The sequence below is a fragment of the Cucurbita pepo genome, chromosome 4 (assembly GCF_057944985.1).
Source record: "Cucurbita pepo subsp. pepo isolate OVF chromosome 4, ASM5794498v1, whole genome shotgun sequence".
Lineage (NCBI taxonomy): Eukaryota > Viridiplantae > Streptophyta > Magnoliopsida > Cucurbitales > Cucurbitaceae > Cucurbita > Cucurbita pepo.
The window spans coordinates 9,436,292-9,447,606 of NC_141801.1; the positions used below are offsets into that span (position 1 = coordinate 9,436,292).

General features: G+C 35.1%; 2 protein-coding genes and 1 non-coding gene across 6 annotated transcripts; 1 reads left to right on the forward strand and 2 right to left on the reverse strand.

Moving 5' to 3' along the window:
* Positions 1-2,270: 2,270 nt before the first annotated feature.
* LOC111792953 (DUF4228 domain protein) lies at positions 2,271-3,099 on the reverse strand. The gene has a single exon (XM_023674587.2). It carries the CDS (start codon positions 3,083-3,085, stop codon positions 2,474-2,476), a length of 612 nt encoding a protein of 203 aa, XP_023530355.2. The 5' UTR covers positions 3,086-3,099; the 3' UTR covers positions 2,271-2,473.
* A 3,013-nt stretch (positions 3,100-6,112) lies between these two features.
* LOC111794158 (U6 spliceosomal RNA) lies at positions 6,113-6,218 on the forward strand. The gene has a single exon (XR_002815049.2). It is a non-coding gene; the product is annotated as a U6 spliceosomal RNA (small nuclear RNA).
* Positions 6,219-6,548: 330 nt separating this feature from the next.
* Positions 6,549-10,968, reverse strand: LOC111793292 (Tetratricopeptide repeat (TPR)-like superfamily protein). Of its 4 annotated transcripts, none has more exons than XR_015420581.1 (3): positions 8,583-10,968; positions 8,326-8,419; positions 6,549-7,993 (listed from the first exon to the last, which is right to left on the reverse strand). XR_015420581.1 is itself a non-coding variant. In XM_087123011.1 (3 exons), the coding sequence occupies exon 2, from the start codon at positions 10,453-10,455 to the stop codon at positions 8,626-8,628; it is 1,830 nt and encodes a 609-aa protein (XP_086979137.1). In that variant the 5' UTR covers positions 10,456-10,495; positions 10,615-10,755; the 3' UTR covers positions 6,549-8,419; positions 8,583-8,625. The 4 variants fall into 4 exon arrangements, 2 of the variants coding, with proteins under 2 accessions (XP_086979137.1, XP_023530884.2); XR_015420582.1 differs by having other exon boundaries at positions 6,549-6,808; positions 7,394-8,419; XM_087123011.1 differs by having other exon boundaries at positions 6,549-8,419; positions 8,583-10,495; positions 10,615-10,755.
* Between the last annotated feature and the right edge of the window lie 347 nt (positions 10,969-11,315).

Sequence of the window (11,315 nt, forward strand, 5' to 3'; positions counted from 1 at the left end):
GAAATTGAAATTTGTTGTTATATGGGAATGTAGCAAGCATATAACTATCGAGTAGGGAGCCACATTGGTTGGGGAGGAGAACAAAACACCCTAGTGGAAACCTTCTCTAGTAGACCCGTTTTAAAGCTCAAAAGGGAAAGCTCAAAGTGGACATAATCCATTTAAATGAAAAAATAAAGCATGTAGGGGTGTTCAAAAAATTCGATGACCTAAAAAATTGCGATGTCCCACATTGGTTGCGGAGTACAACAAAACACTATTTATAAGGATGTGGAAACCTCCTCTAATAGATGCATTTTAAAGCCCGAAAAGGAAATCTCAGGGGACAATATTTGGTAGCAGTGGATCTAGGTATTGAATGAATTTGGTTGTTTTAGGGTTTTGACTTTGCGGGTCAAACTTATTATGATCTTTACTAATTTAGGTCATTTTTTTTTTTATTGAATTAGAATATTGTGTAATTTTGATATTGATGAAGTAGGGTATGGTAATGGTAAAAATTGAGCTTCCCAAGAAACCTTAAAATTTTCAAAGGGATGGTTCACATTTTTTATTTGGAGGATCAAATTGAAGAAAAATAATAATAATTTGTTTTGACCGGTCAAATTCAAGTAAATCATCTAAAGGTGATCGTGATAGTCTCGAATTTTAGTAGCTTATCAGAGAAAATTTTAGCTCGGAAAGGATACGAATCGAACCCCAGAACACATCCGAGTCGATAAGTAGTCATTTCAGACTTTCTTAAAATTTACTAGTAGAGATCTCTTGAAAATGCCTTCCAAAGTTAAAGATTACGTATCATTTTCAGCCTTAAGCAGAGGTTTCCACGCTATTATTTCAACTACTTTTATATAAATATTTAACGTTCATGGTAGTCGACCGCTCATGTTCAGCTGACCTTGTTGAGTTTGCTTTTCATACTTTGAACTTTTACTTTTGACGGACTTTCGGTAACAGATTAAGTCTACCATTAGTAGATATTGTCCATTTTGACCCGTTACATATCGTCGTCAGCCTCATGATTTCAAAACGTATCTACTAAAGAGAGGTTTCTACACTGGTATAAAGAATATTCTGTTCCCCTGTTCTGAAAAAACAAAAACCGAACAAATTTTCAAACAACCTTAAAAGTTGCGAAGACTTTTATACAAAGATATTAGGTTTAGAGTGATGGGATGCATAGAAATTTTGAGTTGTGTGATGTAAATTGCTTGTCAAAAAGGGAACTATGAGCTGAAGCTTTCAACCAAATCATTGAATATAAACCACAAAAGCTTGAACAAGTATCTCCCTTCTTTAATTAATTATTATAAGTGATAAGATTTGGCCTATTCACAACTCTAACTCAATTGGTTCAACTAGCCGTAAGTTTATAATTTGTCAACGTTGTTGAAATTTTACTCGAGAATTAAGAAATAGAAATAAAATTACCTGTTAACTTGAGCGTAACTTCAATAGTTAAACGATGTTAGATTAAGCACGTCAATTAACCGTATTTTGAAACACGAAAAAAAAAAAATAATGGGCTTATCAAATTATCTATCGAGCCATGAAAAAAAAAAAAATTGCCAATAAACTAGGGTTAGTACCTGTGACACTGAGCCACTGCTAGCAGATATTGTCTGTTTTAGCTTGCTACGTATCGTCACCAGACTCATGGGTATAAAACGTGTCGGTTAGGGAGAAGTTTTTATACCCTTATAAGAAATGTTTTGTTCTCCTCTCCAACCGATGTGGAACCTCACAGGACCATTTCGAAGATATTTTTCTTACTTGGATTTAGAATCATGATTCGGCTATGCGATGTGACCATGTTATCTATATGTCTTAAACTACTTCTGAGAGTGAAGACTTTTTCTACATGTCAACACAGATTCTTGTACTATGTTTTTTTTTTTTTTTTTTTTTTTTGTCTCACTGATATGTTTCTTAAAAAAGATTCCGAGAGATCACCCAATAGAAATTGTTTCATTCCAAACACGCTCAACTTTCGAGTTCTTATAGTTGAGTCACTGAAAAGAAATATGCATCTCGTTCGTATATGTAGTAACTATTAATTCTTTTAAGCATTTCTTAACCATATTTTCATTTACTCGGGTCACACTCATTTGGTTGTGATCATGGTTCATTTATATACCTCTCATTTATTCGAACGTCACACTTACAATATATATGAGAAAAAAAATTAGAATCATTGTTCCTCATATTTGGTTGAGCTTTTGCCCGAAAAAAACTTACATAGACATTTTGAAAACTAGGAACGTTCCCGATAAGCTTCTTAACCCGACCGGGAAAGATGAAGACGATCAATGCGACTCGTAACAAACGAACACAATCGAAGATAAACAATCTCGAACTTCTACTAAAAATTGAAACTTTGATGTGTTCTTAAGAGCTGGCAGGCGTTGTGAAGCTCAAATATGCTTCATTCAGCTTTGTGGGTATGAATTGAATCAATTAGGGTTTGGTTTGATTACCCTTCTTTTTGTTTGACTTTAAACCCTACAAATTTACAAGGCGAATACCTAATTTTATACTCAGAAATACTCTCCAACTTCGGCGACCAAACTTGCCCTTTCGTCGACCCGACGAGCTGATCGTAATGCTTCTGCAACTCCGGCGTGCTACAAAGAAAGTTACCTCCACCGCTCTCGCCCGCTGCGGGAGAAATAAGCCGAACAAGAAACTCCGGTACGATCTTAATGACAATTCTTCCATTCGTGCCTCGAATGTATTCAAATGGACTTTGACCGGAGAATTTAGCATTTCCCGCTCCAATTGATGCGAGCGACGACGTTGAGAGAACGTCGAAGGAAGCGAATAAGTCGATCGGGAGAACGAAATAGGTTTCGCCCGCAACGAGTTGGTCGTCGATAGCTAAGGAGGGAATCGGGTGGCCAATGAAGAAGGAATCAGCGTGGCATATCATCATGTCCGGGAATTGGAACATGATCTCGCCGGCGATGTGGTGGTTTCCGGTGAGGGATTTTGTGACGCCGTTGGAGAAGATGAGATTGACGGCGGAGGAGCGGCGGCGGCCGGTGGTGGAAATGGCATGAAGACATGGAGAGAGAGAATTTCCCATTGAAATTATGAAATTGGAGATTGGAAAGGAAGATGAAGAAGGTTGAGAAAGAGAAGGATTTTATATTGATCGGAGATTGACTTGGAAAAAGTCAAAGGGTGTTTTTTTTCCTAAGATGTCGGTGGTCAGAGATGTCGGCAATGAAAATCATATAGGTATAGGTAGGTATGTATATTAAAGTTATATTAATGGTTACGGATTACGAGACTTTAAGACATATAAAAACGCTTTAAAACTTTAATGTTGAAATTTACTAAACTTTGACAAATAGCTATGAACGGTTGTTAGTTGGAGACCAAAAGTGTTCAAAATCTTAACCTCGAACCTCACGAGTGAAGGGTGTTTCAGTTCGCAGTCAGGATCAAACTCGAACCCAAAACATGTCATAATCGAAATGGGTAGTGATTATTAATATGAGAAATGTTACTACTTCATCGTTCACACGTTGTCGTGAAGTCTGTGACTCGAGCACAAGATGCTCGAGAAGAAGAAGGTAGCCTTCTGTCGTATCTTAGAATATATATTATAAAATTTAGTTTTTTTATAATTAAATATAATTTTGATAATTTTATTTAAAATATAACCATTTTCGTTATATAAAAAATTCGAAGTTATTAATTTAATGTTAAATAATATGAATTGGCGTACCAGATAATTATATTATTTAATAATCATAGTATTTAAATTTTTAAATGTGTCGTCACACTCTTAACAAACATCTTTGAAGTTCTTTTTTTTAATAAATTTAAGCACGTGTTAAATATGACAATAATTGCAATTTCAGACCACACTTAAAATGTGACAGTTGTTTGACATAACTAAACTGTCAAAAGACGGGAACAGACACTCCTTAAATATAAATTTTGAATTAACAAATTACATGATCCATGACTAAAATACCGCCATCATTGGTTGCCAGAGTCAATAAATATTTTCTACTGATACTTATTGTTAACTCTAATAATGTTTTTATTTTTTTCTATTTATTTTCCTCAATAATTTTTAAAAATAATTATACAAAATATTAAATATTTACATTTTCTATATAATTTTCCTATCTTTAAAATAAAAAAATTATATTAAAAGATTTTAGATTCACTCAATTATATTTCAAAATAAATTGGTTTAATTCAACTGTTTTATATCGAATAAAATTTTTGATATATTTAAAAACTATTTAATCTTTTAAATATAAATATTAAAATTTTTAATTCAAAATAAATTTGGATTCATGTGAAATAGTTAATAAAATTTTAATAATTCCTAAAATTTTATTTTATATCTAATAAATTTGATTAATTAAAAATAAATATTAAAAATTTAAAGTCAATTATTTATTAAATTGAAATTAAATTGAAATTTTAGGTGTATATTAGATATAAAAAAATTAAATATTTAAATTTTATAAAATACTTTTTAAAGTTTAAACTTGAATTAGATATAAAATCAATAATTTAAAATATTTTTCATCTTGTTTAATTTGATGGCTTTATGAATAAAAAAAAAAAAACCAATAAAAAGATGTTATTATTGTTAACTCCAATAATAAAAATAATATATGTATTTAATTTTGTAACACATATTTACTATTTTGTAAGTGCTTTAAAGTCAAAATATGAAAAACGATTACTTGGTTTGACTATTACTTGGTCAAATCCGTTCGAATGTACTGTGACCAAGACTCAAATCTGAGTCTTTTTTATCATCGGCTGATCTCCATGCGGTCGATCTTTTTACCATTGGTTGAACCTGTAGGGATTGGCATCAATGATCATGATTGACACCATGGGACCAGTTTCAATCGTCGTCAGCGCTCGTGATGGTGGCCTCACAAGCTCCGCTGGCGTTCTTTGAATTTTCTTTTCAACGTTTGAACTTTTACTTTCGCCTTAGTTCATAATTCTAGCCTTAATCATAGTAATTTCGATATGCATTAACTTAATAGACGTGCTACAAACTTAAATTTGAATCAATAATAGGAACAGTTCAACCCAACCTAAAAAAACTTACCGTTTATTATTTAATAAAAATGGAGTTAGATTTTTTTTTTTTTTTTTTTTTTTTTTTTTTTTAATAAAATAATAAAAATGAATTTTTTTAAATGAAAAAAAAATGTCAACATGGCCAATCAACCAATCAGGTTAACGTCACAGCGTGTCTGTCACGTAGGAGATATGTAACCATCGGTGACTGTTTAATATCCTTCTTTATAAATATTAAAATGGTTGACTTTGACCACTTCATAATTCTCAATTTCTTTATAAATTATTAAAAAAAAAAAAGTTCCAAATATTATAATTAAATTATTTTATCATTATTTTTTTTAAATTGAAAACTATATTTATGTGTTTTAAAAATCATTTAAAATAATATTAAATCCAATCTATAAACAGTTTTTTTCATTTTTTTTCAGTTAGTTAAATGGCTTTTTCTCCACGTTTTAAATGCAACAATTCTATGAGGCCTTTTCTCCACGTTTTAAATGCAACAATTCTACTATGGCCTTTTCCCCACGTTTTAAATGCACCCATTCTACTAAAGTTTGTCATTTCATAATATTGTTGGTATATATATATATATATATGAAGTTGAAATGCGACTTGTTTAATTTAATCATTCAAGGTATAATAGTTATATTATTTGACATACAATGATCTCGAAATCCTCGATGATCTCGAAATCCTCTATACCATTTTCGATATGACTACATTACTTACTTATTTTAAACTGCTTTTAAGAGTGAAAATTATTCATAATGCGAGTTATTTTAACATGTTTTTCGTAAAAAATATCCTAGAAAGTTAGTCCAAATTGCATCAAGTTAAGTACGTTTAACTTTGGAGCTCATATGATTGAGTCAGTAAAAAGAAACGTGCATTTCTTAACCATTATTATATCATGATGATCAATTTCACTTAAATGTGGTCTTGATTCATTTATATACCCTCTTTAACTTGAGCATCATGTGCCTACCAACCATATCTTATTGGAAGAGGTTCCACTCCGATACTATTTGTAATGCTTCATGCCTAGGACGAGAGGACATCCTATAAAATTTGAACGATACAAAGAAGATTAACATGATCCATATGCAAGGATGACATGTACCTATCGAAAAGTAGTCTAATTTTTCAAGTGAAATTTGAATAAATGAGTGATACTTGAATAAACTGATATCATAATCAACTGCGAAAAATGTGTCGTTAAATAGAAACAATCCACATATGTCATTGTAGGCTAATAATAGGCTATGATAACGGGCATTGTTTGTCATTAAAGAACATTTGTCATTTGTCATCATAACCTATGACACGGTCAAGTTTTAATATCAATTAGTGTTTGCACAATAAACGTTCGTCATTACATATCGATTTAGAATGTCATCGTGTTCATAACTTTATTATTTTTACACAACAATGAACTCAATTAACATAACTTAAAGTTGATAAAATATGTAATCCAATAAGGAAATTAACAAATCATGTAACTAATAATGTATCAAATAATGTCAAATCTGTAACAGCTATCCTACAGGAAGAAAGAGGCTGCAAAAGGAAAAGTGACTTGGAGAAGATAGAGAGCCCAAAATCAATGGCATTAAGAGAAGTACAAGTGCAAAAAAGTGCTTACAAAACAGCTCTTCAATATATTTATTGTTGAAGCATTGCCCATTTTGTATTCCTACAGTGAGATCAAGTTGCCATCACAAACCAGCCAAGGAGCCTGAAATATTGGGGTCAGTGTCATTTTCCCATGTCATGAATCATGCAGCCTGCCTTTCAAATGGGTCAAAAAGGGCTGTTTTGGCAGCATCTCAACCTCCAAACCTCATTTGGAGGTTCTAAGTGCTGACCTTGGAGTAGGCGTTACTTCGAGATCACATGCCTTAGCCAACGGGCTGAGCACGAGCATCTGTGTTTGAAGAATTTACTTCTACTATAAAAATTGTAACGGCCTAAGCTTCCCACTAGTAGATATTGCCTCGAAGGGGGTAGACACGAGGCAGTATGTCAGTAAGGACGCTGGGCTCTGAAGGGGGGTGGATTTCGTGGGGGTACCACATCGATTGGAGAAAAGAACGAGTGCTAACGAAGACGCGGGCCCCAAAGAGGGTGGATTGTGAGAATCCCACGTTGGTTGGGGAGGAGAACGAAACACCCTTTATAAGGGTGTGGAAACATTTCCCTAGCAGACGCGTTTTAAACACTTGAGGGGAAGTCCGAAAGGGAAAGCCCAAAGAGGACAATATCGGCTAGCGGTGAGCTTGGGCCGTTACAAAAATGATATAAGATTTTCTGAAATGCGTACCTTAATAAGCGTGTCCTTATTGTCTCCATGTTCTAGATTTTTACAAAATGATGTGTCATCACCATATCCGTGTCGTATCTCTGGTTCTTTCGCTCGAAGAAGAGGAAACGGGTCTGGGAGTGTCCAACACTCCGTGACCATGGCAAACAATTTCCTTCATTGAGCTTGTGAATGGGAATAGAAATGTGGTGCGCCCTTACTAGGAGTGACCAAGTAATTGTGCAGCCATGCCTTCTTTTCGCTTAGCTTTTCCTTTTTGCGGGGTTTTTCGCCTAATCGGGCATGGTGAAGCAACAAGTTGACTGGTTTCTCCTTATGACAACAAAAGTGAAATGTGTTCTATCCATATTCTGGTTGGCAGCTGACAAATAGGCCACAAGATCTACAAGAAAGATAACTTCAATGGTAAAGTAAAACTAAGGGAAAAGGTACTCTTTGGGGAAAGTTGGATTAACTTCTATCTCTTTTGCTCTCTACACTTCATCCCTCAATACAGCAACAATATGGTTTTGGCTGACAGTATCAAATGGCGCCTTTACAATTCGATCGCTTTGCAATAATCTACTCAACTCTCCCACACCAGTTTGCTCACCTCTTGAACTGAAATGGTAAATAACCCAAAGAAATCAAGCTCTTCTTCTAGAAAATGGGGACTCAACCAGCAAGCTTAAACAATTAGGACAAGACGCGAAAGCGACTCCATGGCTCCCCATTCCTAGAATGGCGTCCTCTTCGCAAAAAGGAGCATAGAAACTCGAAGCCACGTCTTTATCTACTGTTCTTTTGCTGGTAACTCCTAAAAGTTTAACTTGGGGCCTGGCTTTACTCCCCACTATTGCAATTTCATTTCATCTATGAGGCATTTCTTATCAAAAAGGAAGAAATAGAGACAGAGAGATGGAGAAAAGTAACAAGTAAAGATGATTCAAAACCTGAGAGGATCAGAACTTCAATTCTCAGTAATTGAAGAGACAACATCAATGTAAAAGCATCAGCATCCAGTTTTGGATCAGATATTAAGTATCCCTGCATGAAAGATTAAGTTGGTTCTGTAAACATTGAACCGAGCTAGAATGATGAATATATTCAGTATGAGTACGAAAATGGCACTCTCAAGAGAGAAAAGATAAATGCAGTAGCATACAGGAGTATGTCTAAATGCACACACAAGAGAGAAAGAGACCTCTACCTTAATTGTATATATTCTGATGTGCATCCAATGAAACCCAAAACTAAAATCTATCATCAGGCACAAGTCCTCTTTGTAGCATTTCGTCGTGGAAACGAAACGCATCCTTCATATTGTCTTGGCTGACATGACCATTTATCAGAGAAGAATATGTGGCTCTGTCAGGATTTACACCATTCTCAATCATTTTCCTTAACACCTGCTCAGCCTCTAGCATTCTTCCTTCTGCACAGTATCCGTTCAAAATCAAATTATACGTAATAACATCAAGTTTGAGCCCTTGCTTTTCCATCTCATTAATCATAACAAAAGCTTTTCCTAGGTTCTCGTCTTTTAAATATCCATCGATGAGGGTATTATATGAGATGCGATCGGGAATTATTCCATTTGATATCATTTTGCTCAAGCATTCATGGGCCTTCAGCATATCAGCAGACCGGCAGTAGCCTTTGATTAAAGTATTGTAAGTGACAAGATTCGGTTTGATACCCCGTTCAACCATCTGGTCACACAAATGCAATGCCTCGGATAAATAGCCTGAACTACAAAAACCATTTATTACAGTTCCGTAGGAAACGTGGTTAGGGACAATATCTTTCCTGATCATATCATCCCACAAGTCCTTCGCCTTTTTCATATCACCTACTTTGCAAAAGCCATCAATCAATGTGTTGTATGTCACGATGTCTGGCTTGAGGTTTGTGCGAACCATTCTTCCGAACAAATTCAGTGCTCGATCCATATTTCCATCTTTGCAATATCCATGAATGAGCGTGGTGAAAGTATAAAAGTCCGGAAACACGCCCCTTTCAATCATTTCATTGAATAGCATATCTGCATCAACAAGCATCTTCTTCTTACATAACCCATTCAAAATAGTATTGTATGCAACCACATCCACAACACAACCCTGAGCAAGCATCTCATCCCGCATTTTCAAAGCATCTGAAATAGCACCGTTTCGACAAAACCCATCAATAAGAATAGTATAAATTACATTATCAGGCACGAGACCAATACTTTTCATATTTCTAAAATACGTAAGAGCCAAATCAAGATCCCCATTCCTAGCAAGCACACTAATCAGAGAACTAAAACTAATCAAATCAGGGAGAACACCATGACGTGACATTTCATCAAATATCTCTTCAGCTTCTGAAATATTATCTCGTCGACAAATCTCAACCAGCAATGTGTTATATGTAGCGGCATCAGGCTTTAACCCAAGTTGCGACATCTGATTCAAAACGTCCTTTGCCCTGTTATACTTACCTATCTTACATAGGCCATTTATGATAGCATTATAAGTTAGAAGGCCCGGTTCCATACCCTTACTAGAGATTGAATTCAACAGTTCAAAGGCTTCTTCAACAAGCCCCTCACGACAGTAAGCACTAATTAGAGTATTATATGTCACAATGTCAGGAAAAACTCCTTTCTTTTCCATATCTGATAAGAACAAATTCACATTTGCAATTCTGCCATCTTTACACAGAGCATTGACCATTATGTTCAGTGTATAAACATTCAATTCAGTGCCCCCTCTCACAACTTCCCCAAATATTTCCCAAGCTAAATCCACCCAGCCAATCTTTACAAGACCACCAAGGAGACTGTTACAAGCATTTATAGATACAGAAACTCCTTTGCTCCTCAAAATTCGAAATGCTTCAGATCCTTCCCTTAACTTTCTAGCTTGCACATAAGTCCTTACTAACAAATCAGAAACCAAACCAATCGACCCAAAATTACCACACGTTGAAAGTATAGATTCAACGACCTCAACTCGTGATACGCCACTCTTCCTTACCATCCTAAGAATGCAAACTTGGGCTTCTGACAGCCTCCTGCCGCGCACTAAAAAATGAACCATTGCACTCAAAGAAATTGACGAGTGCTTCAAATTCGGGCAACTAGAAGAAACTAAATCAATAAATTTTAATCCCAAATGTAAATTTTCGCGACATCCATACAGAACTTCAACTAACGCTGAGGGATTCAGGCGGAAAAGAGAATTGGACAAAGAACTTACATTATTTTGCTTCAAGCTGAACAAAATCTTTTCCACTAGAAACGAATTCGAGGCAGAAACTGAAGAAGAAACAGGATCGTGATTAGAAGATCCTGCAGCTTCATCATGAATAGAATGAAATTTGGGGAGCGAATAGAACAAGTGAAATGTGAAAGAGATGAAATTAGCACGAAGTAAAGGCGTTGCATATGTGAAAGTTGGTGCGAGAATTCTGGTTCTGAAAGTAGGTTTCGGGAGAGGAAGTCGATGAGCAGCCATTGGAGGACAGCTCGAGCTCATCCATGGAGAATCTCAGGAAGTGTGCTTCCAAAGGGAAGAAGCGACATCGCGGGGCGAGGGATTCCTGGAAGCCGTCGGAACGGTGCAGTTTTTAAAAATATAAAGTTTAATTATATATATTTTCTTTTATTATTAATTAAGCAAAAAAAAAAAAAAAAAAAAAAAATGTTTGTTTCCCATTTTGCCCCTGTCAAACTTGTTAAGGGCATTTAACCCAATCATCCTCTCATCTGAGCTCTGTTGGTGGTTGGAATAATCACGAGTTTATAAACAAAAATACTCTCTCCATTAACATGAGGCTTTTTGGGCTAAAATGCATGAAAACTTATACTCAAAGTGGACAATATCATACCATTGTGGAGAGTCGTCTAACATGGTATCAGAGCCATGCCCTAAACTTAGTCATGCCAACAAATTGGCAA

What these genes read in the sequence shown, in the direction of transcription:
- LOC111792953 (XM_023674587.2), bottom strand. Translation starts at nt 3,085, where the DNA reads ATGGGAAATTCTCTCTCTCCATGTCTTCATGCCATTTCCACCACCGGC.
- LOC111793292 (XM_023675116.2), bottom strand. Translation starts at nt 10,893, where the DNA reads ATGAGCTCGAGCTGTCCTCCAATGGCTGCTCATCGACTTCCTCTCCCG.